General features: G+C 38.8%; 1 protein-coding gene across 1 annotated transcript in view; it reads left to right on the plus strand.

Annotated features, from left to right (window-relative positions):
• The window catches only part of GBE1 (1,4-alpha-glucan branching enzyme 1), a 334,927-nt gene that overhangs the window by 53,965 nt on the left and 258,986 nt on the right, over positions 1-21,976 (plus strand). Inside the window, exon 2 of the mRNA XM_056135449.1 lies at positions 13,690-13,859. Coding sequence (XP_055991424.1) covers positions 13,690-13,859 — 170 coding nt within the window. The remainder of the gene's footprint in view (positions 1-13,689; positions 13,860-21,976) is intronic.

Here is a 21,976-nt window from a genome sequence, read left to right on the forward strand (position 1 = left end):
ATGCTGACAAAAGGACATAGGCCCTGCTTATGTAAGGGGGTGAAATTTAACTTAGTATTAATAGGACTCAGGCAGTGGTTTATTGAGTTTCAGAATTGTCTGAAAGGTAAATTAGATTTATTAAACAACAATTTATTAAAAAATATCAGTCCTTTGAGGAGAAAAGCTTTCCCAGCCCAGGAAGGGCAGAGTATTTAAGAGAACAATTAAACAATAGCCATGGCATAAGCTTTTGTTCCAGATTCATTATGCTTACTGATGAGTCTGCTATAAAAAGAAATTGTAAAGACCTGTTTAAAGTTAGCGGTCATAACTTAGCTCTTAATGTTGATTTTTCTTAAAAGAGAAGTTACAAGTCCTCAGGGAGTTTGTAGCAATAGTTCTGTTCACCTTTAGCATCGGATCACTGGATGATGTAAATGGAGCTGATTTTATCCTGGAAACATGGACCCATCTAGAAATTTCCTGGAGTTTTATCTCAGTGGGGGTGCTTAAGGTAACTTGGTAAGGTCTCTTCCATTTAGGCCGTAGTAGATCTGAAGGGGATTCTGCTTGCCAGGTTTTTTCAATTTTTTTTTTTTTTTTTTTTACCAGACAGAATTTTCATTGGGGTTAATTCTCTATTTGGGTGAGATAAAAATAACATTTCCAATTTCTAGAACTTCTTGCTGCATCTGTCCTAAATTAATAACATTCTTAGTTAATATTAAACTCTCTGCATCCAATAAAAAGGTCTGTTTTAAAAAAGGGCCTTCCACACCATAGCTCACAGGAAGGAAACTATTTTGCCCAGAGGCTATTCTGTTTTTGAGAAGGGTTATATGCAAAAGTGAAAGCCAAGACTTAGAAATTTCTTGATACAATTTCCCTAATGTTACCACGAAAATGAATTTTTTTTCTTTTCTAGTGGGTTGTTGAGAGTTTCCTGAAAGATTTACATGCAAAACTCAGATGCTTAAGAGTGAAATTTTGTTTTATACAATTCAAATACTTGACTCTGGGTTCCCTATTTCTGATGTCACATCTATCTATCTATCTATCTATCTATCCATCTATCTATATGGTCTGGAGCGATAGCACAGCAGGTAGGACATTTGCCTTGCGCCCAGCTGACCTGGGTTCGATTCTTCCATCCCTCTCAGAGAGCCCGGCAAGCTACTGAGAGTATCTTGCCCTCACGGCAAAGCCTGGCAAGCTACCCATGACGTATTCAATATGCCAAACACAGTAACAGAATGTTACTGTGTTTGTTTAAAGTCTCAGGATGGAGATATTACTGGTGCCCACTGGAGCAAATCAATGAACAACAGGAGGACAGTGACTGGAATCGATCCCAGGTCAGCCGCATGCAAGGCAAACACCCTACCTGCTGTGCTATCGCTCCAGACCAGATAGATAGATAGATAGATAGATAGATAGATAGATAGATGAGTGACATCAGAAATTTCCTGGCCCAGCTCCTTGCTGCCTCCGTGTATGATAAACTGCTCTGTCCCTAGTGTTTGCATTTCACCTCGGTATTTCTGTTCCTTATCTGGAGTCTGACTAGCTGGGAGGAACCCTGTCATTTATGTCTCCTTTCTGGGGTTTGCTGCCTGGACACTGTAGAACTGTTCCCAAACTGTCCCCTGTCATCCCAGCTTTCCCTCGTTTTCAGCCATAACCGTGGGTGCATGGGAGAGTCCTGTGCTTAATACCTTGTCACTGCTTGGGTTTTGGAGACAGTGACAGAACCTGCCTGGGTCTGTCTTGGTAGGGTAGAGGTGTCCTGCCTGATTCCATTGTATGTGTCTCTTGTTTTTGTTCCTTTTCCTGGCTGGGGCTTCTTCTTCTTTTTTCTTTTTTTTTTTGTCTTTGTGGGTCACACCCAGTAATGCACAGGGGTTACTTCTGACTCTGCACTCAGGAATTACTCTTGGCGGAGCTGGGAGGGGGGACCCTATGGGATGCCTGGGGATCGAACTCTGGTAGGCAAAACCTTCCATCATGCACTATCGCTCCAGTGGGGTCTTTCTTTTATTTGCTGTTTTTTTCCCCACCCTAGTCATCCTATCATCTATTTTTGATTGGGTACCTTTTAATTAAGGTAAAGGTAAAGGTAAAGGCCCTCCCGTTGATCGTCGATTTGCTCGAGCGGGCCCAGTAACGTCTCCATTGGAGACTTTGTTGTTACTGTGTCTGGCATATCGAATACTCTCGGTAGCTTGCCGGGCTCTCCGAGAGGGGCAGAGGAATCGAACTCAGGTCGGCCATGTTGGCCGCTTGTAAGGCGAATGCCCTACCACTGTGCTATCGCTCTAGCCCTTTTAATTAATTAAATTAATTAATCTGGATAACATTCATTTCATATGAACTGGTTTATCTGGTGCTCCGCCTTCTATCCCTACTCTCATGGTCATGGTCCTCCCGTTGTTCATCGATTTGCTCAAGCAGGCCCAGTAACGTCTCCATCGTGAGACTTGTTGTTACCGTGTTTGGCTTATTGAATACGTCACGGGTAGCTTGCCAGGCTTTGCCGTGGTCCCTACTGTATCGCCTAATTTTTTTAAGGTTTGATTAAATTTTTCTATATGATGGGGGTATCATATGCAGTTGATAATTAATTTTTATTTCCTTCTTTTTTTTTTTTTTTTGCTTTTTGGGTCACACCCGGCGATTCACAGGGATTACTCCTGGCTCTGCACTCAGGAATTGCCTCTGATGGTGTTCAGGGGACCATATGGGATGCTGGGAATCGAACATGGGTTGGCTACATGCAAGGCAAACACCCCACCAGCTGTGCTATCGCTCCAGATCCTAATTTTTATTACTTAAAAACATTTTAAAAAAATGAATCACTGTGAGATACACAGTTACAAAATTGTTCATGGTTGGGTTTCAGTTATAGGATAATCCAATATCTATCCCTTCATCAGTGTACATTTCCCAACACCAATGTCCCCAATTTCCCTACTGCCACCATCCCCGTTCCCCACCCCTGCCACAGAGGCTGTCACTTTCTCTCTCTCTCTCTCTCTCTCTCTCTCTCTCTCTCTCTCTCTCTTTCCTTTGGGAAACATGGTTTGCAATAGATACAGTTTATCATGTATATCATGTATCACTGTATCACCGTATCACTGTCGTCCCATTGTTCATCGATTTGCTCGAGCAGGCTCCAGTAACGTCTCCATTCGTCCCAGCCCTGAGATTTTAGCAGCCTTTTCTTACTCATCCTTCCCAACACTGCATATTGGAGGCTCTTTCATGGTCAGGGGAATGAAGCCTGTTATTGTTACTGTTTTTGTTACTGTAACTGAATACACCATGAGTAGCTTGCCAGCTCTCCCAGAGGGGCAGAGGTTTTTGGAAATATTGAGTCGCTCTGCGCTGGGGGCAGTTTGTGAATGTGACTGTCATGCTACTGGAAAACGGGGGGTTCTGAGTGGAGGAGGCCCAGCCCAGATCCGAGCAGACTTGGAGATCTCAGCCCCGGGACCTGCATACCTAGGTTCCTCTGCCGGTTCCTTCATGCGTAAGGCTCATCCGAGCATGTGGAGAGTGGTCTTGAGCATGGCTGTGGCTGGGTTCTGGAAGTTTTCAGTTGTCGGGGTTTGACTTGGGGTGGGGAGGGAAACTCAACCGGTCCCCTTCCAAGGGTCCCTGTGAAGACAGCCTGGTGCGGGAACAGGAGATTCTGTATATTGTGTATATCCTGATTAATTTTAAAGCAGAGACGAAATCTTGATTAGGTGACTTTAGAGGTGAAAGAAGTATCATTGTCACTTTAGTAACCTGGGAAAGCCACATCTCATTATTATTTCTTTAAGTAGCCCTTTAGACACTTCTCTAACTCTCTCTGTACAGGTAATGCTTCTTTCAACCCACCCCATGAATATATGGAGGTCTAAATACCTCATGAAGGTCTAAATAAGAACCAGTTTTTAAATTATTTTCATTTTTCATCCTTGTGTTAGAATAGAGCCCACATATCCCCATCACTTACTGTTCAGTCTAATACATTGTGGAATCATTCAGTCTCTGAACTTTGACCTTTAACACCAGTCTCTAATTGCATCCACCTCTTTCTTCAGTCTTTTTAAAATTTTTTAATAGTGAGACATCATGAGGTACAGTTGCAGACTTACACATTTTTGTGCTTGGGTTTCAATTATACAATGATCAAATAGCCATCCTTCCACCAGTGCCCATTTCCCACCACCATGGATCCCAGTATCCCTCCCATCCCACCCTGCCTCTGTGGCAGGGCGTTCCCTTTTGTTCTCTCTCTCTTATTGGGTGTTGTGGTTCGCAAAAGAGTCAATGGGTGACAATCATGTTAAGTCTATATTCTACTTTCCGCATGCTTCTCCCATCCTGGGAGGATCCTCCCAACACCTTTATTTGGTGTTCCCTTCTTTATCTGAGCTCTCTTTTCTCCTAGTATGTGTGGTTGGCCTCCAAGCCATGGAGTAAAATTTCTGGTACTAATCTCGGCCATTCTTGGGTGTTAGTCTCCTATTTTGTTCCTTTATTTTCCCCAGATGAATGCAGTCTTTCTATGTCTATCCTTTTCTTTCTGAGTCATTTCGCTTAACATGATACTTTCCATGTAGTACCACTTGTATGTAAATTTCATAACTTCGTCTTTTCTAACAGCTATATAGTACTCCATTGTGTAAATGTACCAAAGTTTCTTTAACCAGTCACCTGTTCTTGGGCACTCAGGTTTTTTCCAGATTCTGGCTAGGGGTTTTCCTTTTACTTTTTTATCCTTCTTATCTTGACTTAATCCTTATCCTTAATCCTCTCATCCTAGGGCCACAAGGAGTTGTCATGTCAACTGCTACCACCTAAATTTTACATGTATAATGCCCTTGTATATCTTTTCTCCATGTATTCTGCTCATCCTTCAAGATATCGCAAAATTCCAGTTGTCCCCTTAAGCTACCTCGTAAATCTTTTCTTCACTTAGTACTCCTTCATTGTCTTGTTTTTTCATCTATTAACACTTACTTAACTCATTCTTATCTCCTCGTGGGTTGAACATTCTTCTGTTGGATGGATGAACTTCTTCAAGATCATTTTTAATATACTGACATATTAGAACACAATAAATATTATATCTTGTAATTGATATGTTTCTAGTTATTGTTGAATACTTATCCTTGATTGACAGACTTAAACTATTGACCTAGCAATCTTCATTTGACAGTTTCAGTGTATGGGCAATTTTGTATAATTCTAATATTTTTCACTTAAGGAAGTTCCTGCCAGAGATCTTCAAGACTTTATTTTTAAAGCCTGATTAAGAAGGTATTTTTTCCTTAAAAAATTTTTCATTTTTCTCTCCTTTAACTTTATTTCTCCTTCTTTCAGCTATCTATTTATAAAATCCCATTGAGCTTTTGCTTCTATGCTTTCACTTTTCTTTAATTCAAGTCTCCCCTAGGAAGCAGACTACAATATAAAATCTTGAAAATTAAGCTAGTAAAGAAAGAATTTACCCCATGAGCTCCTTGGGTTTCAGGGACACAGAGAAGCATTTGAGAAAGGAGTCTACATCCTAGAAATTTTCAGATGAGGTGTGATCTGTTTCCCTTTTCATACCCCTTGTGCTCACAATCCTGGTTGAAATGAGAACATTAGCATGGGTGAAGGAAGAACTCCCTTCCAGAGAGCTAAGATTTTAGCCTGTTTCCTTTTTTATCCTCAAAACTATCTCTTCCAATATCCCTAAAGTAGCTATTTTCTTCTTTAGAATTAGATTAGAATAAGTCTAATCTATGCTACGTTTTCTTCCAAATTTGCCATAATGTATATAAGTCAATATGCAATATCTAGTACGTGTCATCTGTTAGTGTGACTAAAGTTGTAATTTTCCAAAGCAGAAATATTTGGTATGGATTCTCAAATGTTATTGGGACTTAAAAGGAAGAATTCTTAATGTTACTGATAATTAACATGCTTATTAAAATCTAGAATGTGTTATGAGAAAATGATAAAAATGATTAATGAGAAAGTATACTACAGCATTGCTTCTCACTGATCAAAAACAACAACAACAACAAAACAAACTCTCAGCTGACAATATTTAAACTCACTAATTTAATAACTATTATTGTGATATAATTGATTTCCTATAATCTATGAACTTTCTCCTATATGACAGGGGACTAAATTTAAGTAAAAACTTAGGGACTTATTTGAGGTCATATGTAGTATATTTCTTAGTATCAATAATAAGATAATGAGTAAAATATAAAAGCTATTTTCCTTTTTTTAAGGGAAAACAGCTTTGAATTTGAGATTTGAATCTCCCAAGATACTTACAGTACTTTTTTGTGGTGAATAATGTCATCTTTACCAGGATAATTTACATCTTTATGTGATCTCTCTTATTTTGTGAAAGGATGATTAAAAACCTCAATATGGGGATAAATCCGATAGTACATATAAGTTTTTATATCTGATAAAATGGTAGTTAGTATTTATCATACTGTATTTTTCTGCTCTTGGTTACTAAGAACTTGACCCAGTTTTTAAATATCTCATAAATTCCTAGCAAAATATTAAGAGGAATGGCTGCAGTAGGAGAGGGCAGCCGGATGATGAGCTTGCTGTGTCCTCAGGCATTTTCTTTTTTGAGCCACAGTGATTTCAAAGTGGAATGTGTATTTCTGTACGAGAAGCTATAGGGCTGACCTTGAGGGAAGTCAAGATACAAAGTTAAAGTATTATAATGCTGTAATCCTGTTTCCATCGAATCTTTAGTAAATGGGACATTTGTACAGGTCTAATGAAACTTAAGATGATTATTTTTAAACTTAAACTTTAAATAAATCTAAAACCTACATTGTACCCACATTGAGAAATAGACTTCCTGCCATATTATTCAGCTTTCCAAAGTCGATATCTTTCGTATAAAAATCAATCGTTGGCATTATATTTTGAAAATGTGCATTTGTTTTTACTCTAGATTCAAATTACTTTTGTCATTCTACTGGTTGATTGTTGATGAGTGCTATATGTTTCCATGAAGTAAAGGTTTTAGTTGAATATTTAAAGAGGTACAAATAATTTCTTTCAAAAGACAGTATGAGAGCGCCTGCAATGTCCTACCTTAGACAATCTGTTGGCCTAACTTCTATTTTGGGGTGATAGGGGTGAGTATATGTTCCTATCAAGAAGTGCTCAGTGGACCTAGAGATGCTTGGTCAGCTCTGCTGGAGGTTCATTGCTTAAACCTGAGGAGGTGTTGCTGCATCAGTCTGCCCCCAGTATATGCTGATGCTCTGGAAGCTCTATATTGCCCAGGTGGAACCAGATTGGGCATAGCCTATCGTGTGCACGAATTGTACTGTCTCTTTCTAGTTTCTTTCCTTCCCAGATCAGTGTTTTAAATACTTTGGATTAACTCAGTGTTTAGGTACAATTAGTAGAAAAATATCTGAAGCTTGAATTTCACTGTTGTTTCTTTTTAATTATTTGATGTGGCCAAGCATATTTGGTAGCAATGGATTTGTTCCTAAATAATGGTTGCTGCTTTTCACAGTCTCTACCTCACGAGAGTTTCTTTCTGCATTGTTTTCTTCACTTCGAGGATAACTTCGCTGATTATTTTCTCACCTGGTTTATATATATTATTTTGTATTCCTTGTGCATAACTATTTATTTTGTCTTCCTGGCTCTTGTGGATAGTTCAGTAATGCCCTTAGAGTAAGGATTTCTAATGAAACAATGTGTAATTCACTTCATTAAAACAATTTGTTTCAATTAATGAAGTGTAGCAAGTGTGTGTGTATGTGTGTGTGTGTGTATGTATGTATGTGTATGTGTGCATACTTTTGTACCTTAAGTATATCACTGGATCACTTGATCACTCGACATCCCCTTACTCACTGATTTGCTCGAGCGGGTGCCAGTAACATTTCATCCGTCCCTGTCATGTGCTAGTGTAGCATTTGCTCACTCCAGGAACACAAAGAGCCTCAAACTGATCGTTCAGGGTCTTGACGAAGAAGTCTGACCATCTCGTGAGTGGCTAGTTATGCAGTCTTTTGAAGTCCCGTGGAATCCAGTCAGTAACGGCTCTAGACCAGTTACCAAATCGCATTACGTGTCAGCCCATCTGATTTTCAACGCCTTGGCATATGAGAAAGCGTCCCTGATTCTTGTCAATGGAGGTCAGAACACCAGATTACTTCTTTCACTTGAGTGAAGTGTGATACTCCATGCATAGCTCTTCCGACTCCTCTTTGGGAGACCCGAATAGTTCTCATCCTGTTTTCGTAGGGCCCATGTCTCTGAGGCATATGTTAATGCAGGAAGAACAGTGGAATCAGAAGAGATGTGCCTGGAGCCAGAGTTTCTTTGTCCTCTTAGCTATTTCTTTCACACTCTTGAAGGCATTCCAAGCTGCTCTCTTTCTCCTGCGCAACTCAGGTGCCAGGTCATTCGTCATTTTGAGTTCTCGACCTAGGTACACATAACTGCTGCATTTAGAGATGTTCGTTCCATTGAGAGTAAATGGAATGTCAGAAACGAGTCCGTTTCTCATGAACATTGTCCTCATGAGATTCAGCTTTAGTCCGATCTTTCCACATGCAGTCGAAGTTGGCCAGCATTTGTGCCACTTGCCTAATGTTTGGTGTTATTAGAACAATGTCATCAGTGAAGCGGAGGTGGTGTAGTTGCGGACCGTCTATCTTCACTCCCATTCCTTCCCATTCCATTTGTTGCATGACGTTCTTGAGGGTGGCAGTGAAGAGTTTTGGTGAAATGATATCACCCTGCCAAACCTCTCTCTTGACATTGATGATCACTTTCTTGTAGAATGGTGAGATTAAGTATATATGCAATACAAAGGGAATCCTCAAAGGAACAGCCAGCCCCAGCTCTTTCCCTTCCAGAGGTCCTGAATCCAATTCTGAAGCTTTCTCTCCCTGTTCTTGCAGCAAATTAGTGGGTGTGGTAGTGCTGGGGAGTTTTAATCCCCAGCCTGACCTAGGTCAGAAGAATCTGAGTTGGAAGGTCCTAAGATTATGAACTGGCATGCATCCATATCTGTGTAAACATTTTCTTTTGAGAAATAGATGCTTTGTAGAAAACTGCTCTTCAACTTTCCCTAAACAGGTTGCTTGCCATGTAAGTACATTTTATTTTATTTCTGTTCCACACTTAATTCAACCAGTCTCCCACTTATGGATAGTAAAATTATTTTCCATGGCATAAATTTACAAATAATGCCATAATGGAGACATTACTGGTGCCCGCTCGAGCAAATTGATGAACAGCGGGAGGGCAGTGCTATAGTGCGACAGTGCCATAATGAATATCGGTATGCTCCCAGAGATCTTTATTTTTTTGTGCAGTGTCTTTATCTGTCTGTTTGCATATCTATCTACCTATTTATCTATCTTTATTTATCTTCACACAGGGTAAATTTTAAATGATTTATTATGAAGACTATGTGATTTGTAATGTTATGCATATCTGTATTACAGGCATACTGTGCTCCAGCAGGCTGGAGCAATAGCACAGCGGGTATGGTCTTTGCCTTTCCTGCAGCCGACCCAGGTTCGATTCCTATTCCTCAGTCCCTGTCAGAGAGCCCGGCAAGCTACTGAGAGTATCCCACCCACATGGCAGAGCCTGGCGAGCTCCCTGTGATGTATTCGATATGCCAAAACAGTAACAAGTCTCACAGTGGAGATGATACTGGTGCCCGCTCAAGCAAATTGAGCAATCGAGGACAGTGCTACAGTGCTATGTTCCAGCACCAGTCCATCCATCAGTGTAAGCTTTCCCTTGCCAATTTCTCCAGATTCCTTCCCACTTTTCCCTCACCCCTGACACATTTGTCAGGTCCATTTTTGACAGGCACCTTTAAAAGTTTGGTTGCTTTTACTGTTACTGACTGTGCAGTTTGGATGTATAGTTCTACCACTCCTGTATACTACTGATGTGCCCAAGTCCCCAAGTCCTTTCACTTGTCCCCCCATTACTTCCTGTTTTCTCTTCTTCTTGATTTATTTCCTTCTTGCATGTCCTTTCTCTAGACTCTGGGGTCAAGGGTGAACTTTCTTGACATCCCCACTTTACTACATTTTCTTATCCAGTTACTGTATATATCACACATAAATGAGACCATCCTGTATTTGTCCTTCTGGATTACATTACATAACATGATATTTGCCAGTTCCATCCAAGGTGCAGCAAATTGCATGATTTTGTCATTCCTTGCAGCTGCATCATTTTCCATTGTGTATGCATATCACATTTTACATAATCCATTAGACTGACTTTGGCCACCTAGTTGATTCCATATCTTAGCTGTTGTACTAAGTGCCTAGATAAATAATGGTGCGCATATGTCCTTTTGAATTAATGTTTTGGTATCCTGGGGATTGATACCAAGAATTGCTGGGTCATATGGTAGCTCAGTTCTTAATTTACTGAAAAATCTTCATACTGTTTGCCATGGGGGTTGAACCACACAACATTACCTCTAAGAACTCTGGTGGTTGCCACTTTCTAGAAATCAGTGAGAAGCTCCAGGTACGATTTGCAGTGATGGCAAATCCCAAGTCTCAAGGGATAGGGGAGGAGTGGGACCTCCTTCTCCCCCCCACTGCCCCGCCCCAATGAGACGCCAGGATGACACCACATCCAACCACCTGCTACTTAAGCTCCCACACGGTCATGGTCCAGGGAGACACAAACAAATCTCAGACCTGAGCAACTTGCCGCAGCAATTTCTTCAGACCCTAATTATTAAAATCTTAGAATTCCTAGATATATAATATGGATATATTATATCCATAACAAGCAATGCAAAACATTGTCTAGCATTGCATTATCAGCAGGTATGAGGGGTGGTAGGACTGGTATCAATATATCGAAGGTAACTAAAGTAGAGAAAGAGTATTTTGCAAATTATCTGTCACATATGCAGGAGGAGAGGTGGAATAGGGGGAAATACTGGGAATTTTGGTGGTGGAAAACGTGCACTGGTGAAGAGATGGGTGTTTGACCATATGGTCCAAGTTCAAACATGGAATTTTTGCTACTGTACTTCACAGCGATAGCACAGCGGTAGGGCGTTTGTCTTACAAGCGGCCAACATGGCCGACCCGAGTTCGATTCCTCCGCCCCTCTCGGAGAGCCCGGCAAGCTACCAAGAGTATCTCGCCCGCACGGCACAGCCTGGCAAGCTCCCCGTGACATATTCGATATGCCAGACACAGTAACAACAAAGTCTCCAATGGAGACATTACTGGGCCGCTCGAGCAAATCGACGATTGAATTAATAAAAAATAAAAATAAATTTAAAACAATGAAAAAATATTTTGATACTGTATTACAAAATGGTGAATTATAAATCCTGATGTCATATTTAAATTTAAAATAGTAAATTATTTTAAAGAAAAAAATGAGAGCAGTTCCCTTTTCCCTGTCAACACAGAGTGTTCCCAGTATTTTTTTTGGCGGGGCGGGGGAGCGTGGTGGGGAAGGGTAGGCATACCTGGGGATGCTCAAGGAGTTACTCCTGGCAGTGTTTGGGGGACTATATGGGATGTCAGGGATGCAACACAGGTCAGCACCATGTAAGGCAAACACTGCTGTACTATCGCTCCATCTCCTGTTCCCAGTGTTTTGCTATGTGAGATACCTCATTGCTATCTTGATTTGGATTTCCTCAATAATTAATGGTGATGGACATTTTTTTCATATGTCTGTTTTTCAACCATCTCTGAGAAATATCTGTTCATTTCTCATTTTTTCTCCCCATATTTAATAGGTTTTTAAAAATTTCTTGTTGATCTTTGTGAGTACTATTTATTTCCTTAAATATCATCCACAAAGGGTGAATTTCATGAAATGGAATTACTTAAGTCAAAGAGGATGATATTGAAATTTTTATAACTGATGCCATTAACCTTTAATTATTATCTGCCAAAATATTTAAGAATGGTCATATTTCCTCTTATATTGCGCTCTGTTCATAAAAATTATTGCTTATTAATTTTATAGATGAAAATGGTATTATAAAGTATAAGTTTTAAAGTTTGCACTTTATTATACACATTTGAGCATCTTTTAATATTTTTTTCCTTTGGTTTATTTTGTTTATGTTTTTGGGGCCACACCTGGCTGTGCTCAGGGCTTACTATTGTCTCTGTTCAGAAATTATTCCTACTGGGGCTAAGGGGACCATATGGTGGCACAGACTGAATCCAGTTTGGCCACATGCAAGCCAGATACCTTACCCTCTGCACTCTATGCTTCCTTTTTAAAAAGACATTTCCTTTTAAACATCTCTTTTACTGCATCCCTTTTAATGTGAAGTTTTGATTTCATTTATTTTTTTAAAACTTATTTATAACTCATTATGAAGTAATGTGGGTTTTAGAGATTTGGTATATATACTACAACACACACACACACACACACACACATATATATATATATATAATGATTTCTAGTTTAGATAAGTCGTCTTCTCATTACTGATTACAAATGTCCTTTTATCATGTATTCAATTTCAACATATGCTTAAAACTCTTTCAGTATCTAGTTTTGTTCCATTGATCTTGTTCAAATGATTTTACCTCCTACCCCACATTTTATACACATAGCACTAATCCAATAAAATTCTTCTGGAATATTTTACAGGATTCTGTAGATGTGTAAATAATGTAAAAAATATTGTAATTTCAGAGGTACCATATTTTAAACTTTTAGATTATTCAGTATTTCCCAAATTGGGCGATGGCTGCATCAGGAGGAATGATATTGGGATTGGGAGGGCGGTTGTAGTCTCATGTTTAATTGGGGGATTGGGAGATTTTCCTATTTCTTTTTTTTGCTCTTTCCATGTGAGTGCTGAGGTTTTTTGTTTGTTTGTTTGTTTGTTTTCAGTTGAAAATAGGCTTGGTTGGATGAGTCAGTTTGCGTTGGTTTGTATATACATCCATTGACTGCAAGCTAGATGTTAGGCTCTTGGGAAGATGCAAGCTAGATGGCTCTTTCCCATCATCTTGGGAAAGATGACCCGTTGCATCTTGTTTTATGGATGAATTGCTTCTCGTCATTCATGATGTGATTGAGAAATTTTCTGAAATGTGTTGAGCTAGCAGTGTTAGCAATGCACCCGATCTTCTGTCCCACATTGTCCAATCCAGTACATAGTGAATTTTAAGTCCATCCAACCCTTTCCTTTCACTTTTACATGAATTATGAGGTAGAGTTGAGTTCCTTTGGGCATTGTATTTTTCTTTAAAATTATGTAAGCCAGTAACATTTTCCCATCAACATTGCCATGCATTGTAATTTTTCATTGCACTAGTTTTCATAGATGTACTTGATGATCCTTTTTGTGTAAAAGTGCCTATGTGAGGCATCTCAAAAAGCACTGCAGTCTGGACCGCATTATTCATTTGAGAAACTAAACCACTAGAACAAAGCACCATTTATGATAGGTTCTCTTACGTGCAAATCCTTGAAATTATAAAAAAAAGTTAATTTTGTTACTTCAGTTTAAGATAAGATTGTCTACCGGATAATCCCTACCAATAAGTCAAATTATTTTTTTTTCCTCTCGAAAGTCTTTTTTTTCTGATTAAGAGAAAAACAGGTACTTAATTGCTGTAATTTTTCCTGAAAGACAATTTAAATTTCCAACTTCCTTTCTTTTGGACTTTTTCAAAGATATGAGCGTTTCAACCAGACCCTGGACACCATTGGGGAGAATGAAGGTGGCATCGATAAATTTTCCAGAGGTTATGAATCTTTTGGCATCCATAGATGTGACGATGGTGGAATTTACTGCAAAGAGTGGGCACCGGGAGCAGAAGGAGTGTTTCTTACTGGAGACTTCAGTAAGTATTTTAAATGCATTGAAGTTAATAGTAGTTTTATTTACCTCTTAAAACAAAGACTTGTCATACTTAATGTATTTAATTATATGAACCTTAATAATTACAAATATTCAACTTTTCAGATGTCATCATAGAATTTATTAACACACCTGTTACAGGTGCTTCTGCTATAATGTAATTCACATGTTTTTGAAAAACTTGGTTTTCTGTAAAGTCATGTACCAGAACTAACAGTGTCTGAGAAAATCATGTTAAATGAACTATGCCAAATTTATTCTGTTTTCTCGGCATGCTTTGACAAAACCAGCAACAGTCTGGCTCAAAGTATTGGAGTTTGTTAAGGCTCCACTAAAATTTTTGTGCCTGTTGACTGATATTACAGTTTTCGGACCCTCTGTAGGCTAGTAACCTTTTGCCATCTAGCAAAAATAGAAAAGTAAAAATCTTCCTCAATCTTACCTTTTTTTTTTTTTATAACATAGAAAATATCTTCTCATCATATTCAGTACTCGTAACTTTATTAGATATTAAAGCTATTGAAAGCACATATTGCTGGGAGATAATGTAGCAAGGGAGGAGTTCACCTTGTATGCACACTACCTCGCTTCCATCTCTTGCACCTCATATGGTTCTCTGAGCATAGCCAGGAGGAAGCCCTCAGCCCTGGCAAGTGTGCTCTCCCATCCATCCCTCACTCACTCTCCTCTCAAAAAATTAAAAACAAACAAACAAAAAAGACAATTTAGTTTCATTAAGTGGGAGAAAGGGATAATATATAAATAAGTAGAATGCAATCTTAGCAGTTTTATTCTAGAAGTATAAATAAATGACTGTGAAAAAGAAGAGAGCTCAATTTTAAAAGTAGAAGAACTGGCAACTGCCTTGGCAAAAATGTTGCTGATACATATGTTTTGGGTTAATGTCATCTATATCTATATATTCTTGGGACCTGCAACTTTAAGCTAAATGACATAAAGCAACCCCAGACAGGTTACCATTCCATCATGTGACGACCTCATGCACATACACTAAGACTCAGCCCTACTTCATATGTTAGACATGCAAATGAATCTAACAAGCACTTTTTTTGTTTATTTTTGGGCCACATTTGACAGTGCCCAGGGCTTAGTCTTGGCTCTGCCAGCATCATTCCTGGCAGAGCTTGGGGGACCATATGGGGTGCTGGAGATAGAACCCTAATATGCATATTTTGGAATGTAGTGGAGGGGTGGAATAGGGTTGGGAGTACTAGAAACAAAAGCCCATAGAGACATGGTGAAGAGTCAGTGTGTTTAAATAAACTCCACCCAGAGAGTAGCCCCCTGCTGAAAACACACACACACACACACACACATACACACATATGCATATGTGTATTATATATTATAACAAAATAACATGGAATAAAACTGTGGTCCTTTTCATTGTTCCTGAAAAAGGAAAGGGATCAGCTGATTAATAGTCCTTTAATAATTTCATGTAGGGTATACTATTTAAATTTTTTTTCATCAGTCTTTGGTGTCTTCTAACTGTATAATTCAATTTAAGAGACGTTCTGGAAATGCCAAGAGTGTAGGATCGGGAAACATCAGATTTGTCAGATTTGGGGAATAGGGTGTGCAAGTTGATTACAGAAGAGCAAGAATATACTTTTTAGGGTGAGGATATTTTTTAATGTCCTGATCATGGTTACATGGCTACTTAGTTACAATGGCTGTGTTTATTTATTGAAACTTATAGAATTATGCAATAAGAGAGTAAAATTTTCTGTGTATGTTATACCACAACAAATAACTTTCAAACATTTCAATTTTTAATATATTTCCTTCCCAGTACTGTCCAGTAGAAATATAATGCAAGTCAGTTATGTTCTTCAAAATACTAGTATTATAAACAGTAAAGGAAAAACAATTAAATTTTTCAGAGAAAAAATTTTCTTAATTTAATACTAAATTATTTGAAATGTTATTTAACTCAAGCTATATATATATCTATATGTATATATCTATCTATATATATCTCAAACATCTAATGAAGTATTCCATTTGTTTAAATCTGATCAATTTTCCTTGAACCCACATACATATATTTAACAAAATTTTTAGTTTTAAAGTTTGTGCTCAAGGTTTTTAAAATAAAATGAAATGGTCTGGTTACCAAATTGAATATATATCTGATTAGTAGCAGCAATCCAGGCTCTAACTCTTGTTCTAGTTATCTTGCTACCTCTGCCACATCTGCAGTTATTCCTTCCAGTGAAATCTTTAGCCCTTCACAGTCATCCTTGAATATAGTGATCAATTTCTTTCAGACTCCTGTGATCCATGGGTAATTGATCACCTTATTTGAGTCTGAAATGTTTTACTTTTTTTTTTTTTGAGTGTGATTAGGGCACACCTGGTGATTCTTGAGGATACTCCCAGCTTGGTGTTTCAGGCTTGCTCTGTTGCAGTGTTCAGGAGGTCATGTGATGGTGAGGGCTCAAACCCAGTTATGGATAAGCTAAGTATGTGTTCTGGCCCTTTGGGCTATCTCTGAGGACCTCACTTACATGTTTTCTTTAGTTTTTGGTGGAGTGCTTTCATGTGCAAAGGGAATTGAGTGCTTCTCAGCCAATTGGATTGCAAGGGCAGAAGGAGGTGGTGCTCCTTTTGACTTGTGGTGCTTGGGATTACCAAGAGGTGCTGTGGGGACAGAGGTCTCTAAGGTGATCTCCACGGTGGTCAGGGGCAGGGGTTGCTGAAGATCCAGCTGGTTTTGTCCCATGTTATTCATGGGCCTTAACTCCATTATTAACTCTCTAGTCCTCAAAAGTCCTCCTAATTGCACTTGCGGTGGTGAATCTTTTCCAGAAGGGCTTCACTTGACTTTGCTCATTCATATTTATCATAGGAATCACTTCATAACAGCTTTAAAAAGGTAAAGGTAAAGGCCCTCCCGTTTATCGTCAATTTGCTCGAGCGGGCCCAGTAACATCTCCATTGGAGACTTTGTTGTTACTGTGTTTGGCATATCGAATACGTCACGGGGAGCTTGCCAGGCTCTGACGTGCGGGCGAGATATTCTCGGTAGCTTGCCGGGCTCTCCGAGAGGGGCGGAGGAATCGAACTCGGGTCGGCCATGTTGGCCGCTTGTAAGGCGAAAGCCCTACCCGCTGTGCTATTGCTCCATAACAGCTTTAATTTTAGGAAATAGATTTCTTCAATAATATGACTTGAAAGTCAAAATTACTCTTTGATCCATGGACTACAGAGTGGATGTTGTATAAGCAGGCATGAAACAGACATTAATCTTTTGTATATCTCCTTTAGCGCTCTTGAGTGGCTATGTGCATTGTCGATGAACAGTAATTTTTTAAGCGAGATGTTTTGTTGTTGCTGTTCTTCTCCTCCTTCTCCTCCTGCTCCTCCTCCTCTTCTTTCTCCTCCTCTTCCTCCTCTTCCTCCTCTTCCTCCTCTTCCTCTTCCTCCTCCACTTCTTCCTCCTCCTCCTCCTGCTCCTCTGCTTCTTCCTCCTTCTTCCTCTTCTTCCTCCTCCTCCTTCTCATCCTCCTCTTCCTTTCTTCCTTCTTTTTTGTGAGTAGTGAGTCTCAAAATGGCACTAAGATGTAATAGTAAATCATCTTATAAATAACTGTGCTCCAACCTTTTTCATTCGTAGAGCTCATGAGAGATGTATCATAATTCTTAAGGGCTGTGGGATTTTCAGAATGGTAAATAAGCATTGGTTTTAACTTATATCAACAGCTAATTTCCTCTTTACCAAGAAAATCAGCTTGCGCTTTACACCTTTAAGCCAGATATTTATTTCTCTCTAGCTATTAAAGTCCTGGTTAAAGTCTCTTTCAGTAGAAGTGTGTTTCATCTGCACAGAAAATATTATTGAGCGTATCTTCCTTTGCCAGTTTTCTTAGATATAGTATCATTTAGTTTCCTGAAAACTTGCTGTAGCTCCTATATCAGCATTACTCCTCAAACTTGCACTTGTCTTTCTTTTCTTAAATTTCATGCACCAAAAACTTCTAGCTCCACATTTTTAACCTGAAATATCCTCATATCTTGAAGATATGATATATCTTATATATAATGTATAAGAAATATCCTCATATCTAGAATTGAAGACAATATGATTTTACTGTGGATTAAGCTTTAGTCAAATATATATATATGTATATATATATATATATATATATATTGCTGTGGATCAAACTGAGATTGACTGCATGCAAGACAAGTGCTTTAAGCCCTGTACCATCTTTCTGGCCTTATTGGAGACATTGTGATTGACTGAATTTCAGTGATGTGGTGAAAGAGAGCTGCAGGGATGGCCACTTGGTGCTGCTGTTTAAATATGTTTATTTATAGCCACTATTTTATCTGGGTATAATGTAGCATCCTAAAATAATTACACTTGTAACATCAGCGATCACTAATCACCATGACATACAGAATCATGATGAAAAATGTGAATATTGATAGAATTACTGGAAGATGTCGCACACTTAAAGTGAGCATTTGCTTTTAGGAAATGGTATGAGAAGAATTGTTAGACAAAAAACTGCCACAAAACTTCAATTTGTGAAAAATAAAAAGCAATATATGCAAGTACAATAAAGCAAAGTACCATAAAAATGATATCTGCCTAGGCATATCTTAGTCCTATTGAGGGTTTAGATTCCAGACCACTGCACTATAGAAAATGTAACAATAGAGTGAGTCACTTAAATGTTTTGGTTCTCCAGTGTATGTTGGTGTTGCATGTACAGTATGCTAATAAGTGTGAGATAGCACTATGTCTATGAAGACAATGCATATACCTTATTACATGTGACACTGCGAGATGAACGAACGTATGCTGTTAGAAAAAATAGCTCCCATAGACTTGTCTGATGTTCAGTTGCTATAAATATTTCATTTGTTTAAACAGATTATCTGTGAATTATAATAAAGCAACATGTTATAAAATGAGATGTCACTGAATATGAAATCTAGGTATGTGGCTAATGCAGATTTAAAGTTGTTGCTTGTAAATCCAAGTGGACCATATACATGATTAGAGAATTGCACTTGAAATCTTAAAGTACTAAGGATTTACTGATTAAATATTAAAGCATATTAATTATTAAGTAGCTCTCAAATATATTTGAACACTAGTTAAACTTCTTTGTAAAGTGAAAATTCAAAGTTACCCTTTTTCTCTTAAATTTTGTAATGGAAGTTTTATTTTATTGAAAAAATACTATTTTACAAGAGTTACTTCCTAAATATAAATGTATAATATGTTTTAGGATGACAACGTTAACATATGATTCTTACCACCAAAGTTGAATATTCCTATATGTTGCCCATTGACCCCTTCTACCTTTTCAGCCCACTACCACTAGCTTGTTTTCAAGTCAGGATCTAAGGGTATTTCATAGGACCATATGTGTACAGTTGTATGGGGTTTTTTTTATATGTTAGTTAGTGAGATCTTCAGAAACCTTTTTTTTTCTAGTATGATTCTCTCCAGTTCTACCTATGTTGCTGCAAAAGGCATGTTTTCAGTTTTCTATTTTTTGTTTCATTTCATAAGTATTTCATATTTCATTTTCTATTTTATTCTACTTGAGTTTTCAGAAAACCCAAATTGTGGTTTCTGTCCTTTTTTGATGCATGCTATTCTCATGAACTTGATATCTTTTTTTTTTTTTTATAATTTATTTCTTTATTGAATCACTGTGGGAAAAGTTACAGAGCTTTCAGGTTTAGGTCTCAGTCATGTAAATATCAAACACATTTCCCTTTACCAATACTTATTTTTAACCGCGAACCCCAATAGAACCCCACCTCCCACCCCTCCCAATTCCTGTGAGGCAGATGAGTTATAGTTAATACTCTATCTACTTTGACTAGATACATTGTTTCGATAGAAGATGCACAATTATTGTTTAGAGTTTACGAGCCCCCCCCTCCCCCCAATCAGATATGCTGAAACAGCGTTGTGAAATGATTTGCTTTCTACAGCTGGGTTCAGGAATTAAATGATGTCGGCCGCGTGGTTTTGGATTTCTGCTATTTTACTTATTAACCCTGCCGCGCGACATCTTATCATATCTTTTCTTTATGACATTTTATTATCTCATTCCTACTTTGGACAAACTTGCAGGCTATCGAATGTAGCCTGCCCACAGGGCAGAGTCTGGCAAACTCCCCGTGGCCTACCAAATATGCCAAATACCAGTAACAATGATGGGTCTCATTCTCCTAAAGAGCCGTGAATATAATCTCAGGGCTAGGATGAAAGAGACGTTACTGGGGCCTGCTCAAGGCAATCGACGATTAACAGGATGTTGAAATGAAATGAAATGAAAACCCTGGAAGAATCTCTATTAAAAGTTAGATAGTTAAGAGATTGGTTTCTGTGCTCTGGAGTCGTGGCCGTGCCGGAGAGCTGCTCGTGGGGGGCAGCTGGCGACCTTGGTCGGGCGTGAAGGACGGCCCATTACGCCCCCCTTCCCATGAGGTCCCTGCCGCTCCCACCCCCGGCTCAAACCTGCTGTCCACAAGGCTCCCGTGCGGCCACCATCTTTCTTTCCAGACAGGAGTGGGCGAGTGGGTCAACACCCTTTCCTCTCCGGGCAGGCATGCTGTTGCGGTTTAACACATAGTTCATTTGCTTTTCTGCTCCAAGCGGGTGGCTCTCTGTGCTAAGTCCTTGTGCCTCCGGGGCCGTGGCCGTGCCGGAGAGCCGCTCGTGGGGGGCAGCTGGCGACCTCGGTCGGGCGTGAAGGACGGCCCATTACGCCCCCCTTCCCATGAGGTCCCTGCCGCTCCCACCCCCCAGCTCAAACCTGCTGTCCACAAGGCTCCCGTGCGGCCGCCATCCTGAACTTGATATCTTATTGTAGTTTGCATGTGCCCTTGTGCCAGCTGGATGTCTTATTTGATAAATTATCTGTTCTATTTTTCTCAATTTTGATGGTGGTGTTTACATTTAGTTTTGTAAGTTTCTTCTATATCTTGAATATTAGCTAAGATGTGAGGTATGTGAATATTTTTCCCATTCAGTAGGATTGTTTTCTTAAAGATTAGTTTCTTTCACAGTGCTGAAGGTTTTCAATTTGATATAATTCACTGACTTATTCTTGCTTTTGTTTTTGTTGGTGATTAGTTGAATCCCCCCCCCCCCAACAAAACAAAATGAAACACTTAAGAACATTAATATAGAGTGTTTTGTCTGTGTATGTTTCTCACACATTTTATAGTTTTGGTTCTAACATCTAAGTCTTTAATCATTTTGAGTTAACTTTTAGGCATGCTGTGAGATAGTGATCAAACAGTTTTTATCATAAGGGTATCCAGTTTTTCAGGTACCATTCGCTGAGGTGATTTTCCTCTCTTCATATTATGCTCCGCCTATATATAAGTAAGAATTTATTCCTAGTCTGTTAATTCTGTTGTATTAGTTGTGTTGTGTGTGTGTGTGTATCTGTGAGAGTGTGTGTGTATTTTGTTCTTACTCCTGGCTTTGTGATCAGGGGTCACTCTTCTTTGACTCCAGGCACTGTATGCTGTGCTGTGGAGCAAACTTTGGGCTGCATTCAAGTCAAGAAGCCCAACCTGTTATACTGTTACTCTAATCCCATATAAGTTTTTTTTTCCAAGAAGTTTTGAGTATCTAGAAATTTATTCTTTTTATGCTTTTTTCCTCTGTAGAATATAGAATGAGTCAGACAATTTTATTATAGGCATTTTAAGGCATACATTTTTAAAAATTTTTTATTAGTGAATCATGTGAGGTACAGTTACAAACTTAGGAACTTTCGTATTTCAGTCGTACAATAATCGTTAACCCATCCCTCCACCAGTGCCCATTCTCCTCCACCAATGTTCCAAATATCCTTCCCACCACCCCCACCCCATCCCCCAACCCCATCTCACCTCTGTGGCAGGGCATTCTAAGGTATACATTTGTTGTAAAACTAAAAGGGAAAGAAAAATGCATATTATCAGTAGATTTTTTTTCCATTAGAATATGGAAAGCATGGTTAAAACAAAAATAAGATGCTTTTGATGAAGATAGTAATCATTTTAAAATTATTTTACTTCTGTAATATGATCTCCAATTTTTTAGCC

This window comes from Sorex fumeus, unplaced genomic scaffold (assembly GCF_029834395.1).
Source record: "Sorex fumeus unplaced genomic scaffold, SorFum_2.1 ptg000115l, whole genome shotgun sequence".
Taxonomy (NCBI): domain Eukaryota; kingdom Metazoa; phylum Chordata; class Mammalia; order Eulipotyphla; family Soricidae; genus Sorex; species Sorex fumeus.